Genomic DNA, 20,692 nt, shown 5'->3' on the forward strand with positions numbered 1-20,692 from the left:
TACATATATATATATATATTTACATTATATATATATATCACATAGCATATATCACATAATACATACATTCTGTTCTTAAACACTCTTAATCTGATAATTTTGTGTAACAATTTTAGCCTAAAGAAAACAGTATATATATATATATTTACATGATATATATATATCACATAGCATATATCACATAATACATACATTTTGTTCTTAAACACTCTTAATCTAAAGTCTGAAATAAGTTAGCTGATGTTCCTCTTTTCAAAGCTGTCGATGAATGCTCCACATACTCTCTGAGTTTCTACATTATCATTTCAATTAGCACATTTTGAAACAATTAACTATTTGATTTTTTATCTAAAATACTTAGGTATATATTATATAACCTATAAATTCTTAACTTCACAGTGGTACAATAATAATCATAATCAAATTAACTAGTGTTCACTATTATCTAGTGCTACATTCTGTATGTGCAATTTCTTTTAAGTGTTTCATTCTCATTCTTATAAATATCTTAATCAGAAGTTTTAGAATATACCATTTATATAAAATGAGGCTCAGTGATAATGTTTGATTGCATTAAAACTTGTGACAAAACTCAGTGATAACAGTGATGAGAGATGTGGCTGAGTTTTGCTAGCCACAGTTAAACTGAGCCCAAATAAAACGCCAATAGATCATCTGATCTAGATGCCTCTTGAAATGCTATTTTCAACTGAAAAGTCATACCCAGTTTCTGGGGTAGTTTGACATAGACCTTTTTTTGTTTAAGATTTATTTATTTATTTTATGTATGTGAGTACACTCTAGCTGTACAGATGGTTGTGAGCCTTCATGTGGTTGCTGGGAATCGAATTTTTTTAGGACTTCTGCTCGCTCTGGTCACCTTGGCCCTGCTTACTTTGCTTGCTCCAATCCAAAGATTTATTTATTATTATACATAAGTATACTGTAGCTGACTTCAGACGAATCAGTAGAGGGTGTCAGATATCATTACGGATGGTTTGAGCCACTATGTGGCTGCTGGGATTTGAACTCATGACCTTCAGAAGACCAGTCAGTGCTCTTACCCACTTAGCCGTCTTGCCAGAATGACATAGGCCTTAACTCTTAATCAGTATAGGGTTTTCTTACAGAAGTAGGCTGCACAAAGAAGTGACAATAGGCAGATATGACAGATGTTGACATGAGGATAAAAGGAAACACAGGCGGGAGAATTGGCCATGAGATGGGATTCCATGTAGGAAAGGTGCATCTGTGATGATCCACAACTTCAAAAGTTAATGGGATTAATAGGAATTAAGAGGTTTGTGGAGCTGGGCCTAGGACTGGGAGATATAGTTCAGTGGTAACATAGCAGTCTTATGTGCATAGGGTTCTGTGTTTAAATCAGCAGTACTATAGAAGAACCTCTAGTCTCACGGCACGTGTTGTTTTAATATGAAAGAATAATGGCACATAGTTCTGGTGTAGTTTGATTGGTATATCTATGCCCTTTCTTCAGTGTCCCCTAATAAGAAATAACTCATACAAAAAACTTAATGTATATTCACATCCCCAGTATTAAAATAAGAGTAGAACAAAAATATTTGGCTAAAAATTTAAAATGGAGTTTTAACTTTGTTTAATGCTGTAGCCGTTCATTTTTCAGAAGTTCTTTTTTTAATATTTTCTCTTTGGGGACCTGACAGGCAGTTATGAATGCTGTGTGACCTCTGCCATTTGTTCATGAGGTCACTTCATTAACAAAGGTACTTGAGGTTTCAAGTGTGTTAATTTCCCATGTAATGTTTTCAGCCTGGCCGAACTGTATTGATTTTACACAAAAGACTTCCGCTGCCGGTGGGAAAACTTAAAAGGCATGTTTTTATACTCTGTTGTGAACATAACTGATTTCAGCCAAATCTATTAATGCGGAATGAATGAAAGTCCCTGAGTAATGCTAGAAATACAGAGTCAGTGTCAGATGCCCCTGAATACTGGTACACCAGGAAGTCTTCGAGGTTTTAAAGAAAACAAGGGCTAATGGTCACTCTGTGACCATCACTTTGTCTCTGACACTTGTAATATAATGAACTTGAATTCTTGACTGTTGATTCGAGGACTACATATGGTTCACATGATCACAGAGCTTCCTAAGGCATTAGAAGACAGGGAACAATTGCATAGAACCATGAGGAGGGTAGGATGTTCTAGGACACCAGGCAGTCTCTCAGGTGTGTGATATTTTATATTAAGCTACCTAGCAGCAGAGAGGACTCACAGCTAATGTCCTTGTTTCTGCCTTTTTCTATCTATGCACCTCTTACTGTCTACTGTACATATATGATGTACCCAATAAATATAAAACTCTGAAAGAAACATTGAAGACCAATGTATGAGGCTTGAGGATTTATGTTGGTTATGCTGAGCTGTGTATATGTGTGTGTTGATAAGTTTAAATAACTGGCCATACCTCCTTTCACAACTACATCTCTAACTTAAAATTGAACCTTAAGTTCAAATTCATTATTTAAGAACTCATGCTAATGTGCAATCAGGATATTAATATTCAAGTATAATTTTAATTCATGTAAAATGCATAAAATATACAAGTTAAAAGAAGTCTGACACTGCTATTACCTTAACAAATTTGATTTTATAAATCCATTATAAATGTGGGTCATCTTTGGTAGGTCTCATATTGGTACAACTCAGTGAAGGAAATATGACTAAGAATGTGAATGCCTAGCCATCTCTAGATAAGATATGATAGAACTCAAAAGTCATTAAAGATCTTTAACTTAAAGTTAATTAATTAATAATTTAATTAAGGACCTAGAATGTCACCTCCTCCTCCTCCTTCTTCTCCTCCTCTTCTTCCTCCTCATTTTTAATATTAATATTATTAGTGTGTATGTTTCAGGCACACATGTGCCACAGCATGTGTGTGCTGCTCATAGAACAGTCCTTAGGTATTGGTCCCCTCTTTCTACTGTAGAGATTGAACGCAGGTCATATGGCTTACACATTAAATGATTTTACTCACTGAGCCACTCTGTCAGACCTTAAGATTTTTATGTTATGAGAGTTCTAAAGATGTTGGGCAATTAGCTTTAGAAAAATAATATGCTAAAATACATTTGTTTGTATCTGAATCTAAGTGTATAGAGTAATGTATCTCAAAATTTATTCTTTATTCTCCCTTTTGAAAGCATAAATATTTCCCAGATATTTTATTCTACAGTTGGTAAGATATATATATTTTGAATTTTTGAATAATGCTAACAAAGTGTTCTTTTATTTCTATCAGAGTAATTAAAGATCATATCTTATGCCAAACTAATATCTGCTGTCACAGTGGAACCTGGATTCATAAAATCGTTACAGAATTTTACTTGTGTGGGGTAAAATAGTTTACTTATTCAAACTATTTGTGCTCTGTTGCCTGAACTGAGCGAGCTATGGGAGCGCAAGAGAACCCGGAAGTGAGTTTGTTCATCCTTATGTTGGAACATCAAGGGATCTCCTTATACCGGGCCTTTCATTGTGGGAATGTCCAGGCCTAGCTGGAACCAGGAGACAGTGCTTTGTAGATAGCTCAACTAGTGTCTGAAGCTGAAACTTTTAATTCCAAAAGAGAACCACAAAATTTCAAGTCTCCCTCAAAAGATGTGGTTTACAAATAGTTCACGCATGAGGTCAGTAACTGGAGTTTTTAATTTTGTTATCACTAGTTCCGCTATTCACTATTTATCCTTTTTATTCCTTTTACAGAAATTACAACTTTTCAAAAGGCAGATAACATGCTCCATCTAGAAGGAGAAACATGCCATGCCTAAACGTAAACAGCCCTTGTCCCCTAAAGCCAGTCTGTTTTATGAAAGGAAGTGCTAGATAGGGAGGCTCATTTTACGGAAATTGTAAAGGTCTGACATGTAATTTTCTCTCAAGATAAAGCCTTTTCCCTGCTAAATGCAAGCAAGCCCTCACTGTAGTGTGTAGCTGATGTCTGTGTTTATTTTCCTTTCTCTTTCTACCTAACATTAAATTGTGCATTATAAGTGATCAGCAAAAATATCAACTATTTCACTCAGTCAATGAAAGTGATATTTCCTATTTTCCTAATATTTATCTGAGTGGCTTTCAAAAACTTCTAATTTCCTCCCACCTCTTGTCATGTTTTTAGAGTCGTTCTGAACTCAAGAGACATGCAGTTCAAACTATCCCAGCTCTTGACTGGATGATTTGCTTCACACACTCAGTAGACACTGCACAGGAGGTAAATTCCTTTCAGATGGTAAAATTATTCTGAGAACAGAGCCAAAGGACTCTGCCATGTGAGGAAGGAAGCAGTTGCTTTGGTTCACCTTCTTAACGAAGGCCAGAGACTGAAAATATTGATCACGTGTTCATACCATTGTAATCAGCCTCTGGGAAAGGCACTTTAGTCCAAATAATGCAGAGCAGGGAAAAAAAAATTATCTTATCAGTCATTACGGCTCTTAGATGATGTGAAAGAATTATTTTAAAGAGACTCTCATGGGAAGTTCCTGTAACTTGTAATGTGGATCTCTAAGTAAGGAACTGAGTTTACTCCTACCCCCATGTTCTTTGTACACTGAGTTTACTCCTATACCCATGTCCTCTGTACACTGTTTACTCCTATCCCTGTGTCCTCTGTACACTGAGTTTACTCCTATACCCATGTCCTCTGTTCACTGAGTTTACTCCTATACCCGTGTCCTCTGTTCACTGAGTTTACTCCTATACCCATGTCCTCTGTTCACTGAGTTTACTCCTATCCCCGTGTCCTCTGTACACTGAGTTTACTCCTATCCCCATGTCCTCTGTACATTGAGTTTACTCATATCCCGTGTCCTCTGTACTTATTTTTTGTTTCCTTTCTTTCCTGTAAATTTCCCAACCTAAAACTTTTAGCCATCCTTCAAAATTCAAGTTTCTTTTTTTTTTTTTTTTTTTTTTTTTTTTTTTTTTTTGTGAATGCAGATATTCTTCCATCTATGGAAGTGAGCCATGCAATTAACTTTACCTACCACAGTCACATCCCAGCTCCCAAGTCTCCCTGTACCTTTATTAACAATAGATACCTTTACATTTACCTTCTGCTGGGGAGGGGATACCATCCTTAACATTTTTCTCCATTACACTACCCACTAATGTCTACCCCCTAACTGGCTGGTGTTACTAATCTGTTCTATAAAGAATTCCAAATTTCATGTTTTATCTTGATTTTATACATACTATTTTATAAAAATGAGCTTATTATAACCTTAGGAAATAAATTATTTGGAATTGTAAACTAACGGATGTCCATAAAATTATGCTGTGGGATTAATTTGAGTGGTAAAAGGAGGTAATCTTTAATGTTTTGTTTTTCTATTGGACCCATGGCCCACCAAAACGTTAAAAAAAACAAGGCATTTTATTTGGCCTTTATAGTCTGTCTCCTCTGAGGACAGAGAAATCTATGGGAAGATCCAGAGTTACCTCTTAAACTCAATGTTACTCTTTCTCTGTCAGCAAGGCCTTGTGTCATGAGTACCTTAATAAGTGGTTCAAAACTAGACTTGGTTTTCTTTTCATTTTTTTATAAGAAAGTCATTAATACAATTGTAGTTATGTACCCCAGAAATCTGCAACCTAGAGTTGACTCTACTTTTATAATTAGCTATTTCTAGTTGATTCTAATTATATGAATAAGTTATCATCCTTGCCTTTGCTCCCGCCCTTGTTTGACTCTGATCTTTCCTAGGATCTGCCTTAGAGATTGGCAGGAATGTCTATCACCGTTACTTCGTTTCTCAGCACAGCAGAGGAAGTAAGGCACAGACTCTGGGGTCAGATCCCAGTTTGCTATCTGGATCACAGGGTACTGTTGCTAAGTCATACACCTCTCTGGGCTTAGTTCCCTGATCTTTCACATGAGGTTAGTAATTACATAGATCATGCAGTACTGTTATGAGATGAAATGATTTAAGAATGTATGCAAAGGTCTTAGAAGAATTGCATGCTTGAAGGACTAACATAGTAATAAAATTGAAGACTCACATGTAGGCTTCTGTTTTCAGGAAGGTTAGCTTTCAAATACTTTCCTTGTACATTCTAACTAGAGATTATTTTTGATATTATAATTGCATCATCTCACCTTTCCCTTTCATCCAAATTATCCCATATACCACTCCTCACTCTCCTTCAAATTCATGGCCTCTTTCATCACCAACTGTCATTGCATTCACTTTCTGTCTAATTCTTTCAATAATTGTGCTTTTAGATAATGGTTTTCTAAAATCCAGAGGTCATCCTATCCCTTTATACTAACAATGGATTGTTGCTAATTTAGAGGGGAAAATCATCCAGCTTCCTTTATCTTGGTTTACATCTTTCACTTACTCTTTTATAGTCTATGTCCCTGATTCTAAGATTTAGCCTGTTGATCTACATATACTAGTCCTCTCCATGTTCCCATGGAAACACACTTCTGGAAACACACCTGATGTTTTATTCTCTGTGGATGGTGGCTCCTCTACTGTCTTCCTTTCAAAGACTGAACCATCATGTCTCTGCTAGAACCAGTCTACATAAGCATTACTATTGGGTCCACTTTTTCTAGACCCAGAAATTGTTAAGTTCTTTAAGGAACTTATAAAATGTGCTAGACTTCATAGTAACTCCTTTATATTGTCATAGCAAGAACAAATTTAATACAGATAAAGTTTCACAATATTAGAGTCATAATACACATTCAATAAAGAGAAGCATATAGATACTGGATGATACCCTCATTTTGCCCTGCTGATAATATTTTATGTGGTGTTGTGGGATGTGTGTGTGTGTGTGCGTGTGTGTGTGTGCATGTGTCTTTTCCTGTATGTGGGGGTACACTTGAGTGTGTGCACATTGTGGAACCCAGAGGTCAATCTCAGGTTTTCTTTCTTAAATATCATCCGCTTTGTATATTGAGATAGGATCTCTCACTGACCTGGATCTTGCCAATTTGGCTAGGTGGTTGGGTTAGTAAAGGCCAGTGGATTCATCTCCCTCCACCTCCCAACATTATTCCCCAGAAAAAAAAATGTATTAAAGAGTGTTACAAAATTTTGTTTGAATGAATAAATATTCATGTTTCATATTTTAGTATAGCAGGCGTGCACTCCAAGCTGACTTAAGCAATGAATGTCACTTTGTGACTAGACTAAATAGTGATTCCTTTTGCAGTTTTTATTTTATTTATTTTGTCTCTTTGTATTTTTTCCATGAATTTAATTCTCTACTTCATATCATGATGCAGTTTCTACTGCTTCCAATGTATGTGATGGTATCTTAATCCCAAGTATATAGGAATGACAATGTCTGGTGAGTATTGGAGGACCTCACAGTGCTCAATCGTCCTCTCTACTGCATTTTAAACATTGTTTCCATGCAGTGTGTTCTGCTTAATCTTAGCAATACCTATGCTCTGACAAAATGCATGATGCAGCCAGCTAAACTCTGACCCTGCAATAACACTAAAGGCAGTACTTCTCAAGTATGTGACGTGCCCAAGACTAAACATGACCAAATGTTTGCAAAGATTACACAAAAATAAATGTGGTATCCATATCCTGCAAAAAGTGGTTATGATGTTCTTTGAAATGACTACTGATCCAAGATATCCTCCTGCCCAGTGCAAGAGGAAAATTTGCTGGATCATTCCTGAAAGTACATTTCTTAGCAATATTCAGAGTAAATGTTTCTAATGGAATCATATGTTCTAATGTGAAAGCAGTAGGACATGGAGTGTTCACTATATGGAAAAATCACTTTACAGTGTTTCTATCAAAAGATGTTTAGGGGAAGATGCATATCTGCCCATTGTGTCCCAGACAAACCTTTGCTATGGAATATTAATACATTATCACACAGTTTTCATTTCTTGGTGGTAATACAAACTTGATTCTCACCCACACTTGATCTATCCAATACACAAAGGTAATCTGCATGTAATTGTAATGTTGCCATGATTCTGTCAGGTAAAGCTGTGATCCCATTTTAGATATCAGGAAACAGGTTGGAAGAAGCAGTTTGGGCCACTCTTTGTAGTAAGTCTTGAGCACTGTGTTTAGATACGCTTGAAGAAGTCTTGCTGTAGACAACTCGTATTTAATGTTTGCTCAATGGAATTTTGCTCCTTAGTAGAGATAGAAGGGACTAAAAGAAGCTATAAGATGCCCACTCCTGCAGGCTTTGCTTTATCTCATACATCTCATCTAATTTTTTCTCTGTCATGGCAAAGTAGGCAACTTATCCTAACAGTTGCTTTTTCTCTGAATATCTGACAGCAGTAACTCACTAACAACGTATTCTTCTGTGCTGTACAGCATTATATTTGAAATCATGACCCAGACAACCAAATTAAATTGAACCCAAAATTAATTTTTTGATTTTTTTGTGAATTTCATGTAACTTGTACATTATGACACTGTTTGAATTTTAATATTTATTTTAGAAAATTTAATGTTATATGATAATATATTAATTTTGTAATATTTTTATGTGTATGAATGTAAAAGTAAAATATTTTCACATACTCATTTGATAAATAATAAAACATAATAATAAGTACTTTTTGGCCATAATATAAAAAAGTTTGGAAGTATGTTTCATTAATTGAAATGAAATCAAAGTTAACCTTAGCAAGTTATATTTGGTTCAATATTGTAGCATTCGCACTTTAAATTTTCAATGTACAGTAACTAAAGACTATGGCTCAAACAAAATTATAAATTTGAAGAAGAATTAACATTTTAAGAGACACCTAGTATGTGCCTCTTAAGAAGATTACAAAGGTTAGGATACTTAACTGAGATTAAAGGAAATACAAACTAATGAGAAACAAAGAGCACAGCTATGAGCATACAAAACCCAGTGGAGAATCAACCAGTGCACTACAAATCCTTAAATCTTCCAGCTAAGACAAGATGTGTTTTATGTTGCATCATTAAAAGGAAGAAATATACTGGAGAGTGTCAGACAATTCAATGGGTGTTATTATTGACACTTTTCTTTTATGATCTTATCATAGAGAGACACCTTAAGTGGATGCTCATATGGCATCTGTCATGTCTGTTATCATGTTTCAATAAATAAACAAGACACTTGGTTATTGAAACTGCAGTCAAACTTCAAATCAAGGCAGAGTGATAAAGCCACACTCCCTGCTTCTAACAGCTTAAAGACATGTTTATTAGACAAATACTGGGGGATGACATACAATTGGGATAGGTAGGGAGACACATGAGCTCTGTGAGAATCTCCAATGCTGGACATTCTTAAAATCACGCACAAAGCACTCCCCACTTCTGTGTACTTAAGTCTCTGGATGATAAGAAAAATATGTTTTCAATCTTTCTCTAAATGTATTCATCTCAATGAGAATAGATATGTCTCATATTAATACTTAATTTATAAATACTCATGAGCTCTATTAAAATTCTCTGGCAAAATCCTACCATGCTTTCCTTCCAGTGGGCTCTAGTTCAGAGTTTGGCAGGCTCTGTCTGATTAGCAGGTTTTTTCCTTCTCAATCACATTACTGAGCACACCCAAATGGAGCTCTTGGGACTCACTGTTTAAAACAAGTTCTTTACAAAATATCTCTGCAGCTTGTTTAGACTATCTAAATGAGATACAATGTAAGGAAATGGAGTGTAACAGAGAAATGTGAAATGTCTCTAAAACAAGATCAGTTCATATAGAGTTATCTTGTATCTATACATGAAAGTACTGAACAAAGTTTTTTTTTTTTAAATTTTCTTACGTAGCAAGGATCTGCCACACATGTGCATTGCACACTTACACTGAACCATGATGTGAGTGGTCATATAAGCCACAGCTCAATGACTGCAATCAGTTTCAGATGGAAGAGCACTCTTACTCCTCCCCACTTACAGGCCCATCTCCAGAAAGATCAACTGCAATGTGAAACTGCACAAGATGACCAAATGCTCTGAACTTTAAAGCCTTGTACTGCAGGTCATGGGTCTACTTAAATTGCATATTTACAAAATAGCATTGTTTCAAGAATTACTGGGTAGGAATGGGGAGAGATGCTCAGAAGGAAAAGGAATTTGCTGCATGAGCCTGGTAACATAAATTTGCTTTCCAGAACCCACATAAATGTGCAAGCAGAGAAGGAACTCCATGAAGTTGGCCTCTGACCTATGCATGTACATTATGGCACACATATGCACATATTCACACTTGCAGCAGCCTCACACACAATAAAGAAAAAGAATACATGGATGGATATCTTAAGACATATTGACCAGCTGTGTGGTTATATGGCTCCCGGTATTCAAGTCATAGAAAATTGTAAGTTCCACTTTGACAAAGACATCCCAAAAGTGCATAGATACCGCTGTTATATCTCTGCATAGGATCAAGGACAAGGGATCTTAATGGATACTTTAGAAACACCTTTTTCTCATGATAATAATTACTGAGGACGATCTCTTTCACCTTTTCTCTACATGTAATAAAGTTCCCTCTCCTCTCTCCTGAAAATGGAAGCAATTAAAATTAATTATGAAACAGAAATCCCGAACTAACTCCAAGTGCTCCCTAATTTATGTCCTAGACATAAGTATTTAACATTGTAATGTCAAATATATAACCATGACAGTATAAGAGATTTCATCAAGGTTACAAAATATCAAGAATGAAAGACAAATTCTAAAATTTCTTTAATAATGATATTGCATATCCAAAACCTTAAAAATAAATGTGCTAAATTTAGTGAGCTGTGAAAATTGTCAACTAAATCTTATAAATGCTTTTCAAAATAATGTCTGTCCACAGCATTTGCCCTGGCATTGAAGCAGCCGAGGACATAGTAGCTAAATTTTACTCGCCTGCATGAAAGAAAATGTTTCCCAAGCCAGAAGGAAAAAACTCTTACCACCTTCTTTAGTGCAAAGGCTGACAAGGTTATGGACTGTGTCCATGAGTTCCAGTTGCTGTTTCTGCAGGACACTGTTGTTGTTGGTAGCTCTACTGAGTTGCTTCTCCAACTCCTGGATGATGAATGTCTGACGAGTAACCAAGCTTTGAAGGTTTTCTTTCTCCTCCTTCAAGGTGTCCAGTTCTTCTTTGTGTTTTCCCTCCATTTCTAAGATTTTATGCTCTAATAAACTACAAAGAAACAAAAATAAGACATAATTCATATAGTGCTAGAGAGACACTATTGCAATTCTACTTGTTCCCAAGGGTTAGATTAGAAGTTTAAATTATTAAGTATATATTCATGTGTGCATGTGTATGTATGTGCATGTACATGTGTAAACACGCACATGTGCTCAGACATGCCATGGTGCATGCAGATTTCAGAAAATGACATACAGGATTCAGTCTGTTCCTTTCCATATCTGGGGATACAACTCAAATCGTCAGACTTGGCATTAAAGGACCTTAAGCGCAGAGCAACCTTGCTTGCTCATAAAAGTATTTCTTCTAAGAGACAAAAGTCTATGTCCTGTTAGCCATTTGAAAAACACACTTCAAAATTCTCCTGAGATTCGACTTCACCCTGGGCAGGATGTCATCATTAAGAGAATTGCAACAGAGCCCCAGAGCACTTACTACTCTTCTAGAGGACCCAGGCTTTGTGCTTGGTACCCACATGGCAGCAGCTCACAGACACCTGCATTTTCATTTCCAGAAGACTGAATGCCTCTTCCAACTTCTATGTCCCCATGCATGCATATGGAGCATGTGTACACATAATTAATTACAAAAATAGCATCAAATGCTGACAAAGATATGGACCAAAGGAAATGTCTATATCCTTAAGATTCTACTGAGGCAGGTTCTAAAGGATTTATTAACCAATCCTTAATAAATCTAGCTTGCATCATCACAACTCCTAGCTTTACTTGTGAATCCAGGCTTCTGGATAAGATCTAAGAGCAGCATGGGCCCTAAAGTCACTGTGCAAGTGTCTTGGGAAAGAGAGAACCCATGAGGTGAATATCATAGCCTTACAGAAAAGCATGGAGTACTTTGCCTGGAGTGATACAACCTTATGCAGCTTCTCTCATGATTCTCTAAATAATAATCTCCTTGTATAGTGTGCAGGAAAACCTACAAAAACCGCAGAAGCACTTTTAGATCATAGGAACTGACTTAAAATAAAAGGCATTTTTCACTTTATAGAGTGTCTAATATACTAGTATTCTTCAGGGGAAAGGCTTACGCAGTTTTCTTAGTTCTGTTTTCAGACGATTCTAGCAGGTCTTAGTTTACAAGGTGCTATTCCAATGCAGCACACCCAGAATGGGCACTTAATTTACCTTGGAGAAATATAGAGCTGAATCACTCCTATAAGTCTTCAAAAAGAAGACACTAGGGAGTATTTTAAATTTAATACTTAAATTATACAATCTAGTGGGTTTGGAGAGTCAAAGTTTCCAACTGTTTGCTCTAAGGGGAAGATGCAACATCTGATCGGCTTTTGCACAAATGAAGATGTGTGGCAAGAAATGCCCAAGGAGATTCCTGGCCTCTGCTAACAAATCTGCTCTCCTACTAGAGAGCAGAGTAGCTGCTGGGAGGCTGGGATGACGTGTGAGTCCTGACTAACTCACAGAACTTTTGGGAGTGTGCCAAGATTGACAAATGAAAGTTTTGCATTGATACCCAAGAATGGAAGCCATGTTTCTCTCTTGAGTTTCCTTTATTTCATTCCATGCCAGTATAGAAAGAATTCTTAACTTCTGCTGAGCATACAGGGACCTCAGTTCGGAAAGTAAGTAGGTGAAATCCTGAGGGTCATTTATATTTGTTTAAATCCCTGTTTAGGAGTGAAAAGGTTAGACAAGGAAGCTGAGGGAGATGAAAGAAAACATTTCATAAAGTGTCTTTTCTTTTGTGCCAAAGCTTGTTGCTGCTAGAGAAACTCATTGTTTAAAAAAAAGTAAGGTAGAGAGGGTGTGGAGGGACAAAGGCAGCCAATGTTTCTATTGTCCATAGTGGTTAAAAATGCCATCCACTTAGTAGTTAACTGACAAGTTCACTGCTGTGGGCACAAAGGAGCCTTCCTTCCTCTCTGCTTGGAGATTTTTGGCTTTTGATCTGAACATTAACCATAACTGATAGTTCAGCTCATTTTTAGCCTACTTTTTAGTTATTATTGCTCCTATTTCTGGAGTAGTGATCAGATACATGACTCCTACAATTTACAGTCATTAACTTATTAGAAAACTGTGTCTGAGACTCACATGAGTTATGGTATACCACCAGGAAACCTTTAACATTAACTACTAAAGTGAGGATCGTGTATATATAGCTCATGACTTGGAAGCTAAAGCGTAATATGATGTGGGATAAAAGTTCTAAATAAACAGTTTTATCCCACAAAATCAGAACTGGCCTTCCAGGTTTCCTAATTAGCAGGCAATATCAGGTTCCAGTTATAAGTCATATTTATTAGTTGCTAAGTGCCAATATTTATGCAGAATATATGACCGTAGTATTTCTTCAGAAAAAAATTCTTTTTAGACAGCAATCCTTGGAGAAAAATCGTGAGCAACAAGAAACTTGTTTCCAACGTAATACATTTTTCATATTTTACATCAAGATTTTTTCACTTCTGCTTTTGATATATCTGCACAAGGACAGAATATACACTGGGGGTAGCTTCTACAGAACATATCAGTATAAGACATTGGTTGTTTGTTTTGCTTTGTTTTTCAGTACAGTTGGAAATGATATGAAAACTAAAAGTTGATCAAAGAAATTCCCATTCGAAAGAAGACAACCATGAATACTGGGTTGTGGAAAAGAAGTCTTTTCTTTCGCAAAAAAAAAAAAAAATATATATATATATATATATACATTATCATACTGGAAAGAACATTGATTTTCATGACTTAATAAACAGGTATTAATGTAACATGACTTCCAGGTATCAAGTGGCATCGAGCCAGTGTGTCACCTTAGAAAAGATGTTCATGAAGATGAAGAAGCATTGGTCATCAGGATGCAAGAAGACTGTGGGCACAGATATCTACCTGGACTGAGAGAACAAAGCAGCATTTCTCCAGCTCCAAGAATACTGAGACTATCACAGAATTGATAGTTTCCCAGAAAGCATTTCTTACCAAGATAACTATCACCAGGGCATTCCCCCAAATCATTTCTTCACTCAGGTCTCTCATAGTAGACCTTGCAATCCGATTATCTTTGTAGTACTGTTATAGAACATCTTTTATATGAGTGAGAACACTTTAGATTCTTTCACGATGACTCTTTCATCATGACTCTTTGGTCTTTTTGAAGGCACACATCCTCTTTTCCATGTACTCTCAGTGTGTGGTTTTCAAAAGACTCATCTCTTTGTTTCTTCCTATCTATTTGGATGCTGCATACTTTGGGAGTAAACCTTTCTTCCCTGTTAATTACAAAGTGGTTTGAATCCAAGATTCACTTTCCAAAAATGTTTCTACAATTTGTAGCTATTAACACACAGTAATATAACATTACAGTTGGATAGCACTTAACAAAAATCATTATTTCTTTTGATTCTTTTTAAATTTTATGTGTATTTGTGCTTTGTCTTATGTGTGTCTGTGCACTATATACATGCAGTGCCCATGGAGACTAGAAGAAAAAAAAATCAGATTCTGTGAAACTGGAGTTATAATTATAGTTGCCATGTAGTTGCAGGGATCTGACCCTGTGTCTTGAACTATTCAGTCACCTCTTTAATCTGTTCTTTGATCCTTGAGGCATTATAGTTGATATGAACTGAATTGATTTTTTCCACCCCTAAAATATAGTTACTATTCTAAATTTTTCTTTTATCTGAACCCTTAACAAATATATTAAGTTTTGGAACCAGGGTTTACAAAAACATGTTTCAATTGTGATATTTTAGAAATCTATACAGAGCACCCCACTGTTATGAAAGTGGCCCACACCCATAACTATCACCTTAATGCAGTATAATGCAGCCTTCACCATATGATGGCTTGAATAAGAGATGTGTCCCACAGACTTGGGCATATACTTGATCCCCAGTGCGTGCTTTTCTTTGGTTAGGTTTAGGAGATGTGGCCTTGGTGGAGTGAGTATGTCACTGGGAGTGGACTTTTTGTTTTCAGAGAAACAATCCATTCCCAGTTGTCTTCCTGTGTGCTTCATGTTTACAGTTGAAGAGCTGACACCTTAAAGTACTATTCCTGCTGCTGTGCCTTCACCCCACCATCATGCCCTCCAACACTCTGGAAGTATAAGCTTAAGTATACTCCTCTGTAAGCCCCCCTTGTCATGGCATTTTACTGTGTAATAAAAAAGGGATGAATACAACCGATTGCACTATTTACATCACCCCAGCAATCAAGGTGTCATCCAAAACACGTCCTTAACATTTGCTTTTCTCTATCTGATTGTTTGGGGAAGATGTACATCACAGCATTTGAACTTGCTCATTTTCCCCATCTATAAGAAATGTCTTAAAAATCTAAACTTAAATCTTTTTGAAAGGATTCCTTTATTTTTAATTTACATGCATATGCACACACATGCATGTGCCCACAAAAGAAGGCCAGAGACATCAGACCCTGCTGCAATTACAGGAAGATATCAGCTGCCCATTGTGGATAATAAGAACTGAACTGAATTCATTTGCAAAAGTAGTGTGTGCTTTAAATCAGTGAGCCACATTCCCAGTGCAAAGATTTTTCTCAATTATAGCTCTACCTTAAAATGTCTGCCATCAAATTTAATTTTCTTATTCAATAGACTGATCATATTCTATTTGGTCCCCAAATCTTTCTATAGTATCTCTATTGTTACCTCTAATCAGAAAAGTCTAAAAGCCTTTCTCCATTTGGCAAGAGACCACTAGATAGGAAAGTACAGTCATAGGACCTTAGATCCTAAAATTGGACAGGCAGGTTGTTAGTTTTCTTGACGATAACATCCAACAGTATTAGCTGAAGTTTAAGCACATAACAAAACATGGGTAGGGTGACTGCAGACATCAGTGCATGGAGTTTTCTTTCAGTTTATTAAACAGAAAGAGAGCCTCACTGTCAAGTTTTTGGAAGGTTTGGATTGGATAAACCGTTTTTCTTGGGATGCTTCTTTAAAGGTTACTGTTACATGGAGCAATAGTTTACCAACTGTGCATTCAATCTATACAAATTGAGCTGCAAATTCCAAAACAGAGTTTCTCACAGGACTTTCCATGCTTCCTGTTTCCCATCTTCCTGGGAGAACTTTGAGAAGAGACACGCATAGGATTTTGGCACTTAATTTCCAGTTTGAGGCAGAGGTGCACTTTAATGAAGAATAAAATAAACAAAATAATCTAGGTCTTGAACTTCACTGAAAGCTCATGAAAGAGTGTGTGTAATTTGGACATTGGGTTTGATTTGCCTGCACTGCACACACTGTCCTTTTCTACATTGTATCTTATTAGAAATACTTAAGACTTTTGGATACATCTTGAAACTTTCACATAAAGCACTCCCTCTCAAATTGTTTCCCACAACAGAATTCTTAACATAGCAGCCAATGAATGCTTAGTGGTGAGAGCTATCTGTGCTGTGTAAATATAGTTTGTGACACAAGGAAGAGATGTTGAAAATGTAAAAACCTCATTTTTATCTGTCTGAATTTATTTATAAATGCTTTCATTTTTCCTTGTTTGTACCATGTAGTGTCACCATATGGTACAAATATGGGCATACAGAGGATGAGTTTTCTTTCTAGATTAAATTTACTATTTGTTATTAAATTAAATACTAAATTCTCTTTCAAAATATTGTTCCACTTGTTTGGTGATTCAAATTTGGGGCAGAATTATAAATACTATATATATGCAAAAATTAGCCAGTAAATAGTTGTTATGTCTCCCTTTTCACTTCTGATCTTGTTAATTAGGATAATGTCTCCATGCCCTCTAGTTAGTCGGGCTAAGGGTTTATCTATTTTGTTGATTTTCTCAAAGAACCAGCTCCTGGTTTGGTTGATTCTTTGAATAGTTCTTTTTGTTTCTATTTGGTTGATTTCAGCCCTGAGTTTGATTATTTCCTGCCTTCTACTCCTCTTGGGTGAATTTGCTTCTTTTTGTTCTAGAGCTTTCAGATGTACTGTCAAATTGCTGGTATATGCTCCCTCCAGTGTAGGGGAATGCCAGGGCCAGAAAGTGGGAGAGGGTGGGGTGGTGAGCAGGGGGAGAAGGGAGGAAACAGGAGATTGTTTTAGTTTTTGGTTTATTTTTTTCTTTTACTTTATTTTTACTTTATTTTTCTTTTTTCTTTTGGAGGGAAACCTGGAAAAGGAGATATTGTAAATAAAGAAAACATCTAATAAAAAAAAATTAGCCAGTAAACTTTTCAAAGCTTGAAGAAATAAGAATAAGCTCAATGCATTATGGAAGCCAGAAATAAGGAAGACAAATGATTGATACATATCATGAAATGTAATACAAGTATTTAAAAATAGGTTGAAAGAAAGTGTTTAACTGGATAAAGTATTTCCAATATATATGTGACATATACCATATTATACATTTATATGATAGTATGTAGATACCAGAAAGAGTGTGAAATATGAGGAAGTAAAGTAAATACAAGTGAAGTAATGAAATAAAAACACATGGATTATCCAGTCACAAAAGACATGCACATAGCAGGAAGGTTTTGGAAAATTAGAACACTAGCAGGAACAGGCGTGCACACATGTACACAAACACACACACATACATGCACACACACACACACACACACACATTCACATAAAGGGAGAATAGAGTACTCAATATAATTGTCTACATATTACAAAAAATTTAAATAATTGTTATATTTCTAATGAATGATATTTTACTCCTATGAAATTGATATATGTTGAGTATAATTGCAACAGCTCTAATCTCCACATCTGGGAAGCTCAAGTAGGAGCATTATGGAAAGTTCAAGCATAGTCTTTCCTATGTAGTGATTTTCTAGCTGACATGGGCTTCTTACAGAGATCCTGAGTTTAAAAATGTAAAATTAAACAAAAAATAAAAAAAATGAATAAAGTAAACTATAGAGTATCAAATGCATTTGCAGTCATTCTTTAGAATAAGTGATGTACAACTGCATATAGTTACACATATTAATATAAGATATTCATGACATATTTTATAAGATAAATACTAGGAATAAGCCTAACATTTGAAATAATTATTAAAATATATCTATGTAGTGTATAAATTCACACATATGTAATTGTATATTGGAATGTGTTTTTCTAAACCTTCATAGAAATTTATGTTACATACTCATGATTATATTAACAGTGTACTAGTAGAAGATTATTAGAATAACACCAATCATTTTAGCAATCTGTCTGAAGGACATGCAAGTGATGATGTTGATGTGGAATCAGGAAAACTTTGATTTTTGATTGTATAAATAGAAATGTAATTTGTAATCTGTCTTACTTTTTAAAAAAATTCAAGGAATGATATCTAGAAGTATATAATAGACTTAAAAAACACAGTTAAAAAGTTTAAAAGTTGGACTGAATTGGTGAATCTCGGGGAATAGATTAACAAAATCTGGTGCTATGCAGTAAGACCTTAGGGATTCATAATTGTGATGTGAGCGGTATGTTTTAATAATGTTAAAAACAACTAATAGATTTCAGTACTTAATGTAATTTGTATTTTTCTACTAAAAGCATTTTTATGTGTATGTTAGTTTATGTTGTATGTATATGTGTAAAAGAAATTTAGGGGCTAGAACTACTAGTGTGATATTGGCCATTATTCATCCAACATTTAGACGTCATTTATAGGGGGCTGGCGAGATGGCTCAGCAGGTAAGAGCACTGACTGCTCTTCCGAAGGTGCTGAGTTCGGATCCCAGCAACCACATGGTGGCTCACAACCACCAGTAATGAAATCGGACGCCCTCTTCTGGTGCGTCTGAAGACAGCTACAGTGAATTACACTGGAGTGAGAGGGGCCGGAACAAGCAGGACTGGAGCGAGTAGGGCCAGAGCAAGCAGGGCCTGCAGAGGTCCTGAGTTCAATTCCCAGCAGCCACACACATGATGGCTTACGCCCATCTGTACAGCTATAGTGTACTCATACACATAAAATAAATCTTAAAAGAAAAAAGAAGTCATTTATAATTATATATACTATGTGAGGGGATTTCGGCCGGGTAGTACAAAGATAATGATAAATCAAATCCAGACCCTACTCTATAAGATTACTTCCTAATGTTATACACATAGGGGAATAATCATGCGTTTACAAATACATAGATACATATGTCATGGAATAAGTGGAATAATGGTAGGGAGACAGGGATGGTGTAGATTGTAATGAGAAAGCTTAACTCTCTTAGAGCATGGCTTGAAGAAAATATTATGTGTACTGAGTTTTCTTTTCTTTTCTTTTCTTTTTTCCTTTTTTTTTTTTTTGGTTTTTCGAGACAGGTTTTTTTTGTTTGTTTGTTTTTGTTTTTTGCTTTTGTTTGTTTGTTTGTTTGTTTGTTTTTAGCTCTGGCTGTCCTGGAACTCACTCTGTAGACCAGGCTGGCCTCTAACTCAGAAATCTGCCTGCCTCTGCCTCCCAAGTGCTGGGATTAAAGGCCTGTGCCACCACCGCCTGGCGTGCACTGAGTTTTCAAAGACGAGCAGGAGCTTGCCAACGAAATAAGGAATGTCAGCATCAGATTAGTTTAGTTACATAACATGGTAAAGCAGGATAAATCCAACGTAATTAAACACAGATATGCCTGCCAGGCATTGTCCTTTTTGTTTCATATACATTCATTCATTATTCTGCAAATCAACTTCAAACAAAATTGTTATCATCATCATCTCCAGGTTAACCGTTAGCCATCAAGCCACAGAGAGTCTCATTAACTGGGCCAGAGTTAAGTATAGCAAGAATAGAAGAAACATGAAACCCAGTCAGTCTGGTCTAAAATCACTGCTGAGAGCTAAAACTAAAATCAGTAAGGGGCAGGCTGGGCTATGCTTCGTGATTATTGTAAGACTGGCCAAACACTGTGTTCTGTGCCGACGTTGGATTCCTTCTCTCTACCTGGATTGCCTGGTTGGGCTTCAGTGGCAGAAGATGTGCCTAGTCCTGCTGGGACTAGATGCCCCAAGATGAGGTGGTACCAAAGGGGCTTCTCCCCTTCTATGCGAATAAGGGGAAGGGGCAAAGGGGGGAGGGATGTGTAAAGTTGATACTGGGAAGATAGGAGGGAGATGGGCTGTGATGAGAGTGTAAAGTGAATTAAAAAGTAAAATCAATACACAAAAAAAGAGAATTAGAGCTTATTTCTACCTGTTATTCAACCAGTAGAAGAACCTTACAAGGAAAAAGCATGGCATTTCGGAAAATGTTTTTTTCTGAGACCTGAGTAGGTTATGCTTGGCACAAAACTAAAGATACCAAAGTTGCTGAAGTGGAAGAGATAAGAGTTTGACCTAAATATAATCAATGAAGTTAGAAAGAACTGGATATGTTTAAAAAAAAATAGTTCAGTAATAGAAATCATCAGGATCAGCAGAAGTCTGCATGATGTAGAGAATCCAGGGAACTAAGATTCCCAGTTGGCTCAGGACTTTTTGTTACTCTCAACTCCTAACACTGAAGAAACTGAGAAGGAACATACTCTCTGCCATTCAGTTCATTATGCAAAAA

At 36.1% G+C, this 20,692-nt stretch overlaps 1 protein-coding gene across 4 annotated transcripts in view; it reads right to left on the minus strand.

Annotated features, from left to right (window-relative positions):
• The window catches only part of Angpt1 (angiopoietin 1), a 247,699-nt gene that overhangs the window by 62,360 nt on the left and 164,647 nt on the right, over positions 1-20,692 (minus strand). For 3 of the 4 annotated variants that reach the window (XM_031359759.1, XM_031359762.1, XM_031359761.1), the window contains exon 4: positions 10,934-11,166. In XM_031359759.1, the coding sequence (XP_031215619.1) occupies positions 10,934-11,166 (233 nt within the window). The remainder of the gene's footprint in view (positions 1-10,933; positions 11,167-20,692) is intronic. The other variant, XM_031359760.1, reaches the window with a different exon arrangement.

Source organism: Mastomys coucha, unplaced genomic scaffold, assembly GCF_008632895.1.
Source record: "Mastomys coucha isolate ucsf_1 unplaced genomic scaffold, UCSF_Mcou_1 pScaffold7, whole genome shotgun sequence".
Lineage (NCBI taxonomy): Eukaryota > Metazoa > Chordata > Mammalia > Rodentia > Muridae > Mastomys > Mastomys coucha.